This window comes from Elephas maximus, chromosome 2 (assembly GCF_024166365.1).
Source record: "Elephas maximus indicus isolate mEleMax1 chromosome 2, mEleMax1 primary haplotype, whole genome shotgun sequence".
In the NCBI taxonomy this organism is placed as follows: Eukaryota; Metazoa; Chordata; class Mammalia; order Proboscidea; family Elephantidae; genus Elephas; species Elephas maximus.
This window is the reverse complement of record NC_064820.1, coordinates 224,476,872-224,494,308: the sequence shown is the minus strand read 5'-3', so window position 1 is coordinate 224,494,308 and position 17,437 is coordinate 224,476,872. Positions and strand designations below refer to the sequence as shown.

The following is a 17,437-nucleotide window of genomic DNA, read 5'->3' as shown; positions in this document are numbered from 1 at the left end:
GAGGGCTGGATCCTCCAGCAGGTCGCCTTTCTTTACTAAAATAGCCCAGCATTTCCAGAAACCTCCCAGCTGCTGTATTCCCCATCCTTTTCCCCAGATGGGGTTTATTCTCTGGAACAAAAGAGTGTGGCCAGGAAAAGTTAGATGGGAAAGGCACAAAAAGGATTTCTAGGAGGGAAATTTGATGCAGCACTTTTGAGTCTGGAGGGTCCATGACCCTAAGAAGCCAACCACTGCGCGTCAGCTTGTTTCGTCTGCAGAAAGTGTCAACTTTAGGGTCACAGTAATAGATGTGGACAGCATCGAAGCACCTGTAGGTACCCACAAGGAAATGACTCTGGGCACCACAAAGATCCCCTTTGCAGATGAGTCATGGATTTCTGTCACCCCGAAACACCATTCTGCACAGAAATGATTTCCATGAACCACACCTTAACCCCTACTGAGCTGTGGTTGTGTGCTGTCAAGTCGCGTCTGACTCATAGTGACCCCATGTGACAGAGCAGAACTGCCTCATAGGGTTTCCCAGGCTGTAATCTTTACAGGAACAGATCTCCAGGCCTTTTCTCCCACATAGCTGCTGGTAGGTTTGAACAGCCGACCCTTCAGTTAGCTGAGTACTTAACCACTGCACTACCAGGGATCCTTCCTACTAAACTCCTTAGGGACAATGCAAAGTAGTCTTCCATCGTCTCTCCAGCTGGGGGACTGGCCCCACGCCCTTACCCTATACCACATACACACCAACCACACACACCACACACCCTCACAGACACACACACACTATACCACACACACCACACACCTTCACAGACACACACACACTATACCACACACACCACTCACCTTCACAGACACACACATACTATACCACACACATACACACCACACGCACATGCACACATGCATGCACACACACTCCCAACCTTAAAACAAAAGCAGCCAGATGGCGGTTTTGCTTCCCCCCATTTTGAAGTAGGCCAATTCAAGCAGCACCCAAAACCTGGCCCCTTGGAGCTCCCGATCCACCACTTACCTCTCGGCATCAAAGTAGGAGTCTATGTAAGAATGTGGGGCCCCCGCCACAGCGAAGTTACTGCTTCCCGTGTCAACGAGGATCTGCAGCTTTTTTTTTTAAGGAGAAAAAAACAGAAACCATCAGGTTACCTGAACAAGGCAATACTCTTGAATAAGTTTTTAAAAGCTAAGCACCAATAACAATTTACCAGTTGGAAAATACTTAACACCAAATGGAAACAAAGCTGCTGTAGAGCTGAAATCTAAACACAGTGTGTGAAGAAGCTTGCAGGCAGGGGGAAACAGTTTTGCTTCAGATACACACTGACCTTGATCCTGCCCACAGAAAGCTTTGAAAGAAAATAAATTCAGTTACATAACTAGGAGTTTTTTTAAAGCCACTAAAACCAAACCAAACCTGTTGCCATCGAGTCGCTTCTGACTCGTAGCAACCCTATAGGACAGAGTAGAACTGCCCCATAGAGTTTCCAAGGAGCACCTGGTGGATTCGAACTGCCAACTTTTTGGTTAGCAGCTGTAGCTCTTAACCACTACACCACCAGGGTTTCCTTTAAGCCACTAAAAACAATTTTTTTACCACTACGCCACCAGGGTTTCCATTTTAAGCCACTAAAAAAAAAAAGCCACTAGTATTTCCTAAAAACCCCTCATTCAGCTCTGGGCTTCTACCCTGGTCATTTAAGTCAGGGCTTTGAACTGATTCATTCGGGTTCAGATCCCTACTGACAATTTGCATTTCCGCCCCTGATATACTAAATTAGAATCCACATTTAACATGGTTCCCAGATGATTCTTATGTACAATAAATTTTGAAAACCACTGCTCTACTAGTGGTTCTTAGAATCGGTCCCTGACCAGCAGCATTACCATCTCCTGGGAACTTGTTAGAAATGCAAATTCTCCATAGGGGTTCCAATCAGAAGGAACAGGTTCAAAGCCCTGATTTAGATCCCTCTTCCATATCTGTTGTTAGCTGCTGTCAAATTGGCCCTCAACTCACGGCGACCCCATGCACAACAGAACTAATCTCTGCCTGGTCCTGCACCATCCCCATGATCGGTTGTAGACTGGACCATTGTGATTCATAGGTCTCTCAGTGGCTGACAGATGTAGATTGCCAGGCCTTTCTTCCTAGTCTATCTTAGTCAAGAAACTCTGTTGAAACCTGTTCAACATCACAGCAGCATGCAGGCCTCCACTGACAGACAGGTGATGGCTGCACATGAGGTGCACTGGCCGGGAATCGAACCTGGGTCTCCTGCACGGAAAGTGAGAACTACCACTCAACCACCACTGCCTCTTCTTTTGACCTACCTGCGTATAATTTTTACCTATTGTCTGGCAACATCATCCTTCCATGAAGAAGATGAGATAAACACACCTAAATCTCAAGAATCTCTGTCTTAACCAGCCTCTCAATATGTTACACTGTTGTTTTTATGTTCTCAAAGTTTATCAGAATTCCGGCAGTTGTTTAGTCATCGTTCTTTAAGGAAGCAGCCTCACGACCTCCCACCAGTCCTTCCACCCAGAGCTTCTTCATCGAGCCCTCGGATGGCTAAATTTTGCTCAGTAACCCATGAGGCCCATCCCAAGATGGGTGCCATGTTCCCCGAGTGCTTTACTGATTGAGGATGACTCTCCACGACCTTTAGCCTTAAGTCATGGATTGAATCATGTCCACCCCAAAAATGTGTGTATCAATTTGGTTAGGCCATAATTCCCAGTACTATGTGGTTGCCCTCCATTTTGTGATTGTAATTTTATGTTGAGAGCATTAGGGTAGGATTGTAACACCACCCTTACTCAGGTCACCTCCCTGATCCAAGGTAAAGGGAGTTTCCCTGGGGAGCTGCCCGTACCACCTTTTATCTCCCAAGAGATAAAAGGAAAGGGAAGCAGGCAGAGTTGGGGACCTCATACCACCAAGGAAGCAGCACCAGGAGCAGAGTGCGTCCTTTGGGCCAGGGGTCCCTGTGCCTAAGAAGTTTCTTGACCAGGGGAAGATTGAGGACAAGGACCTTCCTCCAGAGCCGACAGAGAGACAAAGCCTTCCCCTGGGGCTGATGCCCTAAATTTGGACTTGAAACCAACTAGACTGTGAGAAAATAAATCTCTTTGTTAAAGCCATCCACTTGTGGTATTTCTGTTGTGGCAGCACTAGATGACTAAGATACCTTATATAAAGATTTGCCTGTGTTTGGGTATTTTTTTCCCATAATACCTTACAGGTATTTATCCAATGTCTTCTGACACTTAGTACTGTGGAGAAAACTGAGGCTTGCCTTAATTTTTCTCTTTGAAAGTGACTCTCTCTTTCTGCTTAGGTATTGAAGAATCCTTTCCTTATCCATAAAGTTCTATACCTTTATCACAATATATATTAATATTGGTTGGTCCGATTAAATTTTCCTAGAAAAAGAGGTTGACCTTTCAACCTAAAGATTCAAATTTTCTTTGCTTTTCTGTTATTTAAATTTCAGGCGAATTTTCTGGTACTTTGTCTCCGAAGACTTTTCTGTTTCATTTGTTAGGGTCTTTATTCAGTTATTCTACCATCATTTTAGTTTTCCATATCTATTATTGTGAAACCTGTGAGAGCTGGAACTCAAAGGGACTGCCTTCTTCACCTGGGTTTTCCAAGTTTTCTGCCTTTGACAGGGTGCAGTCTTGCCACTTTTCTTTTGCTAGTTTTAGTAGAAAATATTTGAGTTTTCCTTCTCTGACAGGTTTCTGCCTTACCCAGGTTCTGCTTTTTGCAGGTTTTACTGTAGTTCTTCTTGTTTTAATTTCTTCAGATTTTTCCTCTGTCTTCACTGAATTTATTTTGAGCCTTCCCTTTATAGCAGTCATTTGTTTAAAATTTGTTTTATTCTTTGACTTGTTGGTTTTATTCCTGGCTGTATCTAGCTCAGTTATTGGTTCTGCAGGAATGTTTCTCGTTCCTCACCTTGTTTCCTTATTGCTGCAAATTCCTTTTCACTCAGTTCACCTCATCTTTCTATTGTATTCTGTTGAATTCGCCATTTGGTGAAGTATACCTATAGCACGATATATTCATGGAATTTCCTCTCTTCTGCACGACAGAGCTCTTTTTTCTTCTACTCTCTAGTATGTCTGCGTTAAGTGCTATGTTGCTTCATGCTTAATACAGGCAGCTCCAGGCTACCTTTTCATTTGCCCCACTGTGTGTTGCAGGAATAATCCCGGACTCCTTCCCACCTCATGTGGGGCCTACCTGCCATCCACACCAATCCACACGGGGGCGAGGGAACCTGCCAGCCAGAGCTCTTGGCAGTCTTGGGCTGTTCTTGCTCCTGAGCCGTCGTCACAGAGCCTGCTTCAGGGTTCAGGCCACCCAGTTTCTATTGTTGACAACCTTATGTGTGTCAGAGTAGAACTGTGCCCCACAGGGTTTTCAATGGCTGATGTTTCGGAAGTAGACTGCCAGGACTTCCTTCCAAGAAGCCTCTGGCTAGACTTGAATCTCCGACCTTTGGATTAGCAGCCAAGAGCATTACTGTATTTTTACGCAAATAAGGCCTTCTATGTTTGTTTGCAAACTGCTCCCCCCCCACAAGATATTTTCACAAGCTCTGTTATGCTAATTTTTTTTACATGTTGCTATAAAAAATTATGTAGTGAGTTTAGGAAGATACCTGGCGGGAGGAGGGAACAGTAGTCACACAAACATAGAAGGTGCATTTTATCTGCATAAAAATGTGGTAATTGTTTGTACCACCTAACAGCTCCTCATGAGGCCACCCAGCCAGGTCCTCTCCCTGGGTGGGCGCTGCACCCTGGAACATTGTCTTTCAACAGTCAGACCCCATGGCCATCTCCTTCATTTGCTGGACTCTCTCCAGCAGCCCTTCCTAAAATCTTCCATACTCGCTAGAGAAAATTAAGCGGTACCCTCAATTTTTTTTTTTTTTTTTTTAGTTTTTGTGGGGTGGGCTCTTCATTGGGCTTGTTCCTCTAATCTCTGCTCCCCCAGGGGGTCTCTTATTGGTTTTCTCACACTCTGCCTCATCCCCACTCCCCATCTCTGTGCTTTTTCAGGTCTTCCTTCCCTTCCCTCTTCCTCCCAGCTCAGCACGTGGGCTCTAGGAACAGCTATTGAGAACTCAGGCTCAGAGGCTCAAGGATCCTCGGTGTCTGTCCACTCATCTGCCCAGGCCATCTGCCCCTAAAATTATAAGTGTTGGTGAGGGTTCTTAGGACTTCTCCACTCACTGCCCCATTTGTACAACATAGCTAGTGGGCAATAAGTGGGGAAAATACAAAAAAAAAAAAAGTAAATTCTTTATCACCTACCTCATTTTTCCATTGTTATTGCCCTATCTCAAGTGTTGTTTCATTTCAATACGGATCACAGGTAATCTTCTAAGTACACACACAGTCAAGTGAACAACCAACAGTAATTCCAGGCAATGCAATATTAGTAACACTCAGTTTTATATTCAGCATCAATAGGCAAGAACAAACTTCTCATGCTGTTGTTGTTAGCTGTCATGGAGTCAGTCCCCGACTCACGGCGACCCCATGCACAATGAAACGAAACGCCGCCTGGTCCTGCACCATCTTCCATACTGGGTTGTGTTTGGGACAGGTGAGATCCACAGGGCTTTCATGAGCTGATCTTTGGAAGTAAATTGCCAGGCCTTTCTTCCTAGTCTGCCTTAGTCTGGAAGCTCCACTGATGCCTGTTCAGCATCATAGCAACACTCCACTCTACTGATAGATGGGTGGTGGCTGCACCTGAGGTGCACTGGCCAAGCATGGAACCTGGGCCTCTGCATGGCAAACCCACTTGGGGAGGTGAAGGAGGGTTTCAGTCAGCTAATGTGAGTTGTTAAATTACTTTCTGAAATGAAGGGTTAGTTGTGCTGACGATACTGTCCAGTGCCCTCACGAATAACTCATTTCTGATTTTGTATGAACTACAATCAACTTAAAGGGCCAGTTCCAGAATGCCCTGGATTGTAAGACAGGGAGCAAAGGCCCTGAGATCGGAGGGTGCCTGTTTGAGAAACAGCAAAGAGTCTGGTGTAGCCAGAGGAGAAGCAAGTAAAAGAGAAACAGACTATATTATCAGGGAGGTAACAGGGGGTTCAGTGTGGAACCTAGAGACTTAGTAAGACAGGGAACGGGGGCCCCCAAATCTGCAAACAAAGTAACAAGAAATGGGCCAGCGCGCAAAAACAAAGCCATTCCCCAGAACAATGGGGCAGGGTATCTAAAAATAGTATCTAAAACTTCTTTAAAGTGCCTTTTCAGAAGCAGCTGGAGAAAACCAGGCCAAGGGACATGCGCAGAACATCCACCTGTGACCTCTGTGTGACTTTCCACCAGGGCCAGTGAGGGGCTGCAGCCCCATCCGGGGAATCGGACCAGGGGAGTGAGAGACTGCGCAGGCGCAACACCCCATAATAAGTCCTGCTATGAATCTCGGAGGCCTCCGGGACAGGCGCCATCTTGGAAAGCTGCCATCTTTTGTTCTGTGAGACGGAGTTAGGCGTTGCTCTAGGCCCTCCTTGTCTCCGCTTGCAAGCCTCTTCAATAAAGCTTTGCTCTTGTGGAAAACAAGGTGCCTTACCTGCTCATTCTTGACCAGTGAGAGGCAAGAACCTTATTCCGGTAACAATTTCACTGATCCTTTTCCCCAAATCTGTCCGTATAGGGTGCTGACTGTGGTTAAGAATACGTATTTTAGCGTTCCAGTCTCCCCGGTGGAGCCTTGGTGGTGCAGTAGTCAAAAGCACTCAGCTGCTAACCAAAAGTTTGGTGGTTGGAACTCTCCAGCTACTCCTTAGGAGAAAGATGTGGCAATCTGCTCCGTAAAGATTTACAGTCTTAGAAATGCTAGGGCGGTTCTACCGCGTCTTGTAGGTTTGCTATGAGTCAGAATCCACTCGACAACAGCGCATTTGTTCTTTGTTTTGTTTTAGTTTCTCCCAGGTAAGAGTGGGGCTCAGGAGTCTGTATTTTGAACAGACTCCCCAAGGCCTTCGGATGAACAGTGAATTGAGGGAACCACTGATACAAACAGGGGCAACAAAACTGGAGCCACTCACCCCTCCGGACTCAGCGCTCGCCTGTAAAATGAGCACACAATCCCACCTCCAGGGGCTGCCGTGAGGTAAAGCAGTTACTGTCGTCTCCAAGTCATGGTGACCCCACGTGTGACAGAGTACAGCTGTGCTCCATGAGGTTTCCAGTGGCTGATCTCTCGGGAGCAGATTACCAGGCCTTTCTTTTGAGATAACTCTGAGTAGACGTGAACCTCCAACCTTTTGTTTAGGAGTCAAGTATGTTAACCGTTTATACCACTCAGTGTCTCTGTCCCAGTGGTAAGCGGGAGTCTGTAAGATGCCCACAGAGAATACGTGCTCAGGTGGGCCCATTCCGGGTTCTCTCCCCCCTTTCCCTAAGAACTCTGTGAAAAATCAGAAATGCTGGATAGCTACAGGGACTAATGAGGCTTTGAGCTACTCCCTTGTGGGAGAATCTACAACGATTTATTTTTTGCCGATACGACTTTCTCCTAATACACTCTGACCAGAGGCCCTGTGGATGGCAGCCTCTCGGCTGTGCTGGGGAAGCATGTCCCCAGGTTTCCTGCTTGCTGTCTGCTGCCAGGGGCCAGGACTCACCTGGACAACTGCCCACTCGTCACACCATTCCATCTTCTAAATGGGCCCCCTCTGTGCCTCTGCACCCCTCACAGGGCTCACTTCGGTGACACATGTTCTTTGCAGTCAGCTTAGGGTTCAAGTCCGAGCAAAAGCCACTTACTATGTTCAGCGTGAGAGACTCCCTGGGGGGTGAATGGTTAATGCACTCGGCTCCTAACTGAAAGGTTGGCAGCTCAAGTCTACCCAGAGGCACTGTCATGGATTGAATTGTGTCCCCCCAAAAGTGTGTCAACTTGGCTGGGCCATGATTCCCAGTATTGTGTGACTGTCCACCATTCTGTCATCTGATGTGATTTTCCCATGTCTTGTAAATCCTGCCTCTATGATGTTGATGAGGCAGGATTAGAGGCAGTTATGTTAATGAGGCAGGACTCAATCTACAAGATTAGGTTGTGTTTTAAGCCAATCTCTTGAGATATAAAAGAGAGAAGCGAGCAGGGAGACAAGGGGACCTCATACCACCAAGAAAGCAGCGCCAGGACCAGAGCACGTCCTCTGGGGCTGAGGTTCCTGCACAGAGAAGCTCCTAGACCAAGGGAAGATTGATGACAAGGACCTTCCTCCAGAGCCAACAAAGAGAGAAAGCCTTTTCCTAGAGTTGGCACCCTCAATTTGGACTTCCAGCCTCCTAGACTGTGAGAGAATAAACTTCTGCTCGATAAAGCCATCTACTTGTGGTATTTCTGTTTTAGCAGCCTTAGATAACTAAGACAGGCACCTTGGAAGAAAGGCCTAGTGATCTAGTTTAGAAAAATTGGCCACAGGAAACCCTATAGATCACAGCTCTACTCTGACACATCTGGGGCCACCAGGAGTCAGAATCAACTTGACAGCGACTGGTTTGGGTTTTTGTTTTTTTGGGGGGTGAAAGGTGGAGAGGTAGAGGGGAGAGGAAAAAAAAAATGACAATTCCTTCCTGAGGCAAATGAGGAGATTCCTTGTCTTTAAAAGAGAGAGGAGAATGCGATTGTTAAGCAGGAGACATCAATTACGCATAAAAAAACCAAAAAACCTAATTCCTCAAAAGTGAGAAGTACTATTTCTTGGTCATTGAAAGTCACGGGCTTAGGAGATACTGAGTTTCTGTTAAGGGTGATGGAAAAATTCAGGAACAGTTCACGGTGATGGTTGAGCAACATGATAAACATAATGTCACTGAGCTGTACAGGTGAAGATCACAGAAATGGCAAATGTTTTGTTACCTATACATTTACAACTATTAAAAAAAGTGCAGATAATAAAAGCTATAGATTGCCAGATAAGAACGCAGCCCACCCCTTGCTCATGGTCAGTAAGGAAAGCACACATTTATACAAACGTTGTCTGGGTCTGGCCGGCAACCGTGGACCCACACGGCCTAGTAGGATGTGTGTGGGAAGGCCAGCCCGCCCCACGGCCTGCATTCTTGCCACCCACACTAGTCCGGGTGACATTCCATGTCTACACGACACTCATGTGAAGTAGGCACAAGGCAGACACAAGACTATTGTCCCTCGCAGAATAGCCCAAGGGGCCAGGGAACTTTCTGGGCAGCCGTTTCACTCTTCTTTCCTTGGAATGGAATTTCAGGCCCAGCCTCCAGATCATATTGTGAACAGAGCCCTTTTACACCACCCTCATTTTTTTTTTTTTCATCCTCACTAGTAGTGCAAGCAGTTAAGAGCTCAGCTGCCAACCAAAAGGTCAGCAGTTCGAACCCACCAGCTGCTCCATGGGAGAAACACTTGGCAGTCTGCTTCCATAAGGATTTACAGCCTTGGAAACCCTATGGGGCAGTTCTACTCTGTCCTACAGGGCCGCTATGAGTTGGAATCCACTCCGTGGCAATGGGACCCTCCTGCAGCCAGGAGGCTTTGTGAGATTTAAATTGAGAGATAAGGGTTTGATGACTCTCCTTTTCTAGCAGGGTAAGACAAATTTACATTTTTTACAGAGCAGCTCCTGGCAGGCTTCTGCAGGTTGGGTCAGGCTTTTTATGGTGAATATTTGGTTTTATGCATAAGAAAAACCTTAAAATCAAAGTAAGATGTCTGTTATTAATTTTCCCATTTAACCACGCAAACCACCACAGTATGACGAACTGACAGATGGGTGGTGGATTCACTCTGTAATACCTTTTGAACTACACATTTCAGCTGTGTATGCTTTGCTTACTTCTTGCAACAACAATTAAAAAACAGCCTTTTAATTGAGAGACTAGAAGGATCACTCAGCCTTTCCTCTGGAGTGGTAGCTCTAGCTCCATACATTTAGGATCTTTTTTGTACTCCGCTTCCTGCCAACCTACAGCTCTAGACACCGTAGGGTACACTGTATGCACACTGTGGTAAAACACCCGGCTCTGAATTTTTGAATGGCTGCTGGCACCATGGGTTGTAGGGGTATTCTTGAAGCCATTTTTACACCTCACAGCTATGAGTCAGAATCAACTTGGTGGCTATGAGCTTGGTTTCGTATCTTGGTATCCTCACTTCTGCCCACTGCTGCTCCTTTGCAAAGGTTTGTTGTTATTAGTTTGCTGCTGAGTTGGCTCCGACACATGGTGACCTTGTGTATAACAGAAGGAAACACTGCCCAGTCTGGTGCCATCTTCGTGATCACTGGTACGTTTGAGGCCATTGCTGAGGCTATTGCATCAAACACTCTCATTGAGGGCCTCCTTTGTTTTCACTGACCCTCTCCTTTACCAATCATGTTGTCCTTTTCTTGTGATTGGTCTTGCCTGACAATGTATCCTTTGCAAAAAAGAAAGGAATGCAAACGCAGAGAAATTTAGACCAAAACATGGACCACAATATTCTATATCGGGTGTTGCTTCTAATTGCCCAGATATCCACTACAGCTATTTCCACAGAAAACAGTTTTCAAGAAAATTGAATTCTGAGTCAGAGCCTAGCAAAGCTAGTCACCATCTAAGTCCCTTCTAGAGTACACAATTTAGGAACAGAAATCACCCCGAATAAACAAGGCAGCCGCAAAGCCAGGCAAGGGACAGCTGTCCAGGGAATAGCAAACCCCCTGGTTGTGCGTAACGTTGCTGAGCAACAGACAGGAGGCCAGCTCGTTTTCTGGTAATGACTCTGGAACAGGCATTTCTCAGGTTGATTTCTCACCAGGGCCCTCGCTTCCCTTTTGTAAGTCATCACAACTGCAAATAAAGAAAAATATCATCACTTGCCCTATAAACTGCACACGAGCCACCCTGAAATGAGTGAAAATTCAAATACTCGGGCTGCAGGTTTCTTCTGGGCAGTTTAACCCCAGGTTTCTTCTAGACACTTTACCCTACTCCTCCATGCCGGCAGCAGAACCTGGCACTTCCTTTACCCTGGGAATTTCCGAAATCACTTCCTGCCTCCTTGGGTTCAACTCTATGCACATACTACAAACCTGTCCAGGAAGTAGCTCAGCCCCTAAAAGAGACATTAAAAGAGCATACGTATTCTCAAATTTGGGGAATGTTTTGGATGTTCAAAGCATAAATTTAAATGACCCAGAAACACATAAGAAAGACATTATCCTCACTTTACAAATGAGAACAAAGAGACACCCAGAGGTGAAATGGCCAGACAAGATGCCCGGAGTCTTGCCTCCTGTTTCCCATTGAAGCTTCAAGAAGGAAACTAGTCAAGTACAACTAGATGGTACCTGGGTACCACCACTGACTGCTCTGACAGGGATCACAATAGAGGGTCCTGGACAGAGCTGGAGAAAAAATGTAGAACAAAATTCCAACTCAAAAAGAAAGACCAGACTTGCTGGCCTGACAGACACTAGAGAAACCCTGAGAGTATGACCCTCAGGCACCCTTTCAGTTCAATAATGAGGCCTCTCCTGAGGTTCACCCTTCAGCCAGACGTTGAACATGCCCATGGAACAAAACAAGACTAAAAGGGCACACCAGCCCTGGGGCAGGGACTGGAAGGCAGGAGGGAAGATGAAAACTGGTAATAGGGAATGCAGGGTTGAGAAGCAGGAGTGTTGACATGTCATGCGGTTGTTAATCAACGTCATACAACAATGTGTGTGCTAGTTGTTTGATGAGAAACTGGTTTGTTCTGTAAGCCTTCATCTAAAGTTCAATAAAAAAAAAGCAAAAGAAGGGAATGGGTCAGTAGTGGTCAGTGCTGCTCCAGGCTGGGCGAGTGAGTGCACAGCTGGGAGGTGGCTGTGGTGTAGAAGAAGGGTTTAGAGTATGGAGGTCACTGTTGAGTTTGGCCAGTAGTGTAGTGGGGGAGGCAATCCCCCCACAGGTTGTGGAGAGAAAGGAGATGAGGAATTGAGAAGGTGAGGAAATCCACAGGTGCTTGGCTGTGACGGAGAGGAAAGGGTAGCTGCTGTAGTCAGTTTTGGAAGAAATACAGCCAGAATGTTCCTAAGAAGTGAGGATACGAAACTTTGTTGCTTACTGTGGACACATCATCAGAAAAGACCAATCATTAGAAAAGGACATCACGTTAGGTAAAGTGGAGGGTCAGCAAAAACGACGGAAACTCTTAATGAGAATGGATTGACCCAGTGGCTACAGCAATGGGTTCAAACATGCCAACATTGCAAAGACAGGTCTCTATGATTTGGAGCCAACTCAATGGCAACTAACTGGTTTTTCTGCCACCATCTTGGATTTCCCACCATGGCTCTCCCTTCTCTGTCTCAGTTGCAGGTACCTCTTCCTCTACGTGTTGTTCTTGCAGAGTCGGTGCCCCCAGCCCTGAAGCATCATCGCCCCACTGGAGCCAGCCCGCCCCATGTAATACACCTAGCACAGCGCTTCCTGCATGAGAGTGGGACTGTGTGTTGGTGCATCTCTTTATCCCCAGCACCTTGGCCTGTGCCTGGAGGTTATAGGTGCCCCTTAGAGAGTTGTTGAATCAATGAGTGAAAGTCAGGAACACATGGGTGTATGTGTTTCCTAGGGCTGCCGTCACAAAGTCCCACAAAGTGGGCGGCTTTAAACAACAGAAGTGCATTCTCTCATAGTTTGGGAGGCTAGAAGTCTGAATTCAAGGTGTCAGCAGGGCCACGCTCCCTCCCAAGGCTCTAAAGGAAGATCCTTTCTTGTCTCTGCCAGCTTATGGTAGACCCAAGCATTCCTTGGCTTGTTCCAGCATAACTCCAGTCTCTGACTCCATCTTCACATGGTTGTCTTCCCTTTGTGTCTGTCAGTGTCTCTTCTCCTCTTTTATAAGGACACCACTCACATAGGATCAGGACCCACTCTACTCCAATGCAAATGGTTAAGTGCTCAGCTGCTAACTGGAAGGTTGGTAGTTTGAATACACCCAGAGGCACCTCAGAAGAAAGGCCTGGCAATCTACTTCCAAAAAGTCACAGCCATTGAAAATCCTATGGAGCACAGTTCTACTCTGTCATACATGGGGTCTGCATGAATTGGAATTGACTCAGTGGCAACTGGTTTGATTTTTTTTTGTGTGCGGGGGCTTCCCACTCCAGCATGACCTCATGTTAACCTAACTGATAAAATCTTCAAAGACCCTATTTCCAAACAAGGTCACGTTCACAGGTACCAGAGGTTAGGACTTCAACATATCTTCTTGCCAGACACAATTCTATTCCTGACGGCAACCCTGTCTTCACATCACGCATGACGCCTTCTCTGCAGCTGAGCAGAATGAGAATGCACGCAGGGCTTGGCTGCCAAGGGACCAGAGTTCAAATCCCACTGGCAGGGCTCCACTGTGACTAGAAGGTTACGTCTCCTCCCGAGGCCTCTCCGTTCCTCACCTAGGACAAGGGCGGTGTACTGCTGTCACAGGACACTTGTGAGAAGTCAACACAGTCAGGTAAGTTAGCTATCCAGCCCAGTGTCGGGCTCATGGCGAGTGCTCCATACATCTGGTGTTAACTGTTTATGCAACGTAAGTCAGGAAGGAAGGAAACTGTACGCAGTTGCTGGTGCTCACTGACACAAACTCCATGATATTCCAACAAATAGGAACCTCTGGTGAAGGCCAGTGGCTGATTCTGGAGTGATGTGAACATAAGTGATTCTTCAGGAATGTTCCTTTGGTAGGAATGCTCTCAGGCTTAGTCAGGACTTTCTCCCCATGCCTGGTTCTGCTGAGCCAAATCTTGTTGTGGTTGTTAGCTACTGTCGAGTTGGTCCCAAACTCATAACGACCCCATGCAGAGTGGAACAAAATACTGCCCAGTCTTGCATCACTCCTGTAAATCAGCTGTGGGTCAGACTATTGAGATCCACAGGGATTTCATGGGATGATTTTGGAAGTAGATTGCCAGGCCGTTATTCCTAGTCTTAGTCTGGAAGTTCTGTTGAAATCTGTTCAGCATCACAGCAACATGCAAGCCTCCACTGACAAGACGGGTGGTGGCTGAGTATGAGGTGCATTGGCCGGGAATCATATCAAGGCCTCCTGCATGGAAGGTGAGAATTCTACCACTGAACCAACCACCAGTTACTCACTTTTAAAATGACACATTTTGAATAGTCTTATTTTCTTCATTTTGTTCTGATGCAATTATAAGCCACCTCTAGCCATTTTTGGCAGCTGGTCAAGAATAAATCAGAAACTGCTCATGGGTGGGTTGTCTTTTGAGACCCAGGCTGAGTCCTATGTCCTCCACACGGCCTCTGGATATGACACCAATTTATTCTTCTATCCCCTGACAGTCCAGGTCCTGATTTTTGATACCCAGAGTTGTCTAATGTCTTTACTGTCCTCTGATTTTTCATCAGGAAAGACCAATTGCTGGAAAAGGACGTCATGGTGAAAACGAGGGAAACCCTCCATAAGATGGACTGACACAACAGCCACAATGGACTCGAACATCCCAATGATCATGAAGATCTGGCAACATTTCCTTCTGTTGTACATAAGGTCGCTGTGATGGTTAAGGTTATGTGTCAGCTTGGCTGGGCCATGGTTCTCAGTGTTTCTGTGTGATCACTCCCCTGGTGGAATCTGCTGTGAGTAGCCAGTCAGTTGAAAGGGAGATATTCTGGCTTTGTGCTTACTCTGGATCCCGCAGCTGCCTCCTGTTCATCTGACCTCTGGTTCTTGGCACTTGAGCTATCAGCTTATCTGCCGATTTTGGGATTCATGGATCTTCACAGCCTGTGAGTGGGAGCCCTGCTCTGCGACCTGCTGATCTTGGGTTCGCTAGCCCCTGCAGCTACGTGAATCAGGAGAAGCCTTGCGGTCTTGCCTACCAATCTTGGGATTCATCCATCTTCACAGCCTGTGATCAAGAGCCCTGTTCTCCGATCTAAGGACCTTGGGTTCATCAGCCCCTGCGGTTATGTGAATCGGGAGAAGCCTCTATCCTGATCCAAGGACTTGAGACTTCCCAGCCTCTGTAATAGCGTAAGCCATTTCCTTGATATAAATCTCTATATATATTTATATGCTTTACTGGTTTTGCTTCTCTAGAGAACCCAGCCTAATACAGTCACCATAAGTCAGAGCCAACTTGATGTTGCCTGTCTTTCCTCTCAATTAACTTGTAAGTTGCTCAGTCATCTTCTTCATGGTCCCCATAGTACCTGCAACTAGTAGTAATTTACTAAACATTTGTTCCTGAAGATGAGGGAAAAAATATGCATAGGCTTCACAGAGGAGAAGAGGGAAAGCAGATTATGAAGACAAACCTGCCGAGGCACGGGAAGAAACTAGAGAAAACCCGGCAGGCCAAACCCCTTACAGTTTGTGCAGAGAAATCATGTAGATTTTCTAGAATTGGCTAGTGGGTGCTAAACCTAGCTAATGTACCAGCCTCTATATAAAATTATCACAAACATACCTCTTAAATATCTAAGTATAACTGAAGTTATACAACAATGGGCTTGATCATACCAACAATTATGAGGATGGTACAGAATCAGGCAATGTTTCATTCTGTTATACCCAGGGCCGTCAGGAGTCGGAGCCAACTCGATGGCAACTAACAACAACAGAGTAAGACGTGAGAAGACAGTGGAGTTTGTTAGCGGCCACCCCATCCCCTGGGCAGTCACACCAGCTTCTGTCGCTTTCTCCGGCAGCAGCAGTTTATTGAGTGTCCTGAGTAGCCCTCAGCCAAAAATACACAAAAACTGGTGTATTAAAACTCTGGGTCCCTCACCCTTCAGGTGGACAACTCTGAGAGTACTCAACAGTGTCTCCCAGAAGTCTCCAGATCCAGTTGTCCAAAGCAGTAACCTTCTCGTCAATGCACCCATATTGGTTTCCTTCTCTTTTCTGCTGTACTTCCTCATCCCCACAGTGTCTCAGAGGGCAGCGCAGGTTCAGTGGTAGAATGCTTGCCTTCCATGCAGGAGACTCAAGTTTGATTCCCAGCCAATGCCTGTCACGTGCAGCCACCACCCATCTGTCAGTGGAGGCTTACGTGTTGCTATGGTGCTGAACAGGTTTCAGTGGAGCTTCCAGACTAAGACGGACTAGGAAGGAAGAAGGTCTGGCAATCCACTTCTGAAAATCAGCCAGTGAAAACCCTATGGGGTCACAACGTCCCATCCACAACTGGTTGTGGGGATGGCGCAGGACTGGGAATAGCATCACCATGAACTGGGGGCCGACTCGACAGCAGCTAACAACCACCATCACCAATGTCTCAGGACAGGGAGAAACAAGAGAAGATTATCCCCACAAACCCCACCTTTCACTCCCATAAAGACCAGATATCCTTTCCTCTGAGACCCTGAAAGAAAGGAAAACAGAGTGTTCAGGAAAGCCAAGAACCCCCCAGAGCCTAGGGAGCCCTAGATGTTGAGCCCCCACACCAACGACCTGAGATGTAAATACACTCCCTTCTTATTCCTCACTTGATGCCTTGGGCAATAGCCTCCTGGAAAGCCATTTGCTAATTGCTGCAATAAGGCAAACCATTGCATTAAAGGAAAAAACTGGGTGAGATATCTAGTTAGTGATTAGCAGCGTAAGCTCTGGGATATCACTGTCTCTTTTCCAGCAGGTTAATAGATAGGAAAATTAGCAGATAATTTAAATAATGGCTCATTTAACACAACGAGTCCTAATCACATTACCAGCCCATCTGTTGATTCCTGTGAGGAGACGCCACTGCAGGCAGCGCCTTCTCTCGGGCCTCGTCACACAGGGCTGTTTGCCCACAGTTATGATCGTGTGATTGTAGGCACTGATTTTGCTTATCAGGTTCTTTTGGCGCATCAATTCTAGACATGAAATCTCATTTACTTAAACACGCCTTGTGGAAGAAAGCAAAACCAATTGCCACCTGCCATTTCTCCACAATCTAAAGTTAACATTGTTTTTATAAAGGAGGGAAAAAAAAATCATTTTCCAAGAGCTCTACTTAACACAGATGTTAGAGGACTCAGCTAAGAGGTGCCTGATGGCACAGTTTACCCAAGCTCTGTGTGTGAGACCGTGTGCATGTGAGTGTGTGTTTGCGAGCGGGTGCGGACAAGCGTGTGAATGTATGGTGGGTGTGAGTGCATGTGTGTGTCACTGTGGGGGGGGTGTGAGTGCCAGTGTAAGTGTGGGTGAGAGTGTGTGTGTATGTATCAACAAGCCAAAAACCAAGCCCATTGCTATCGCGTTGATTACAACTCATAGTGACCTATATGACAGAGCAGGACTGCCCCATAGGGTTTCCAAGGTTGTGATCTTTACAGAACCAGATTGCCACATCTTTCTCCCGCAGAGTGGCTGGTGCATTCGAACCGCCGACCTTTCAGTTAG

General features: G+C 46.4%; 1 protein-coding gene across 4 annotated transcripts in view; it reads right to left on the bottom strand.

Moving 5' to 3' along the window:
* BACE2 (beta-secretase 2) overlaps window positions 1–17,437 on the bottom strand; it is a 125,378-nt gene that overhangs the window by 69,443 nt on the left and 38,498 nt on the right. For all 4 annotated transcript variants that reach the window (XM_049874907.1, XM_049874909.1, XM_049874906.1 and 1 more), the window contains exon 2: window positions 1,037–1,125. In XM_049874907.1, coding sequence (XP_049730864.1) covers window positions 1,037–1,125 — 89 coding nt within the window. The remainder of the gene's footprint in view (window positions 1–1,036; window positions 1,126–17,437) is intronic.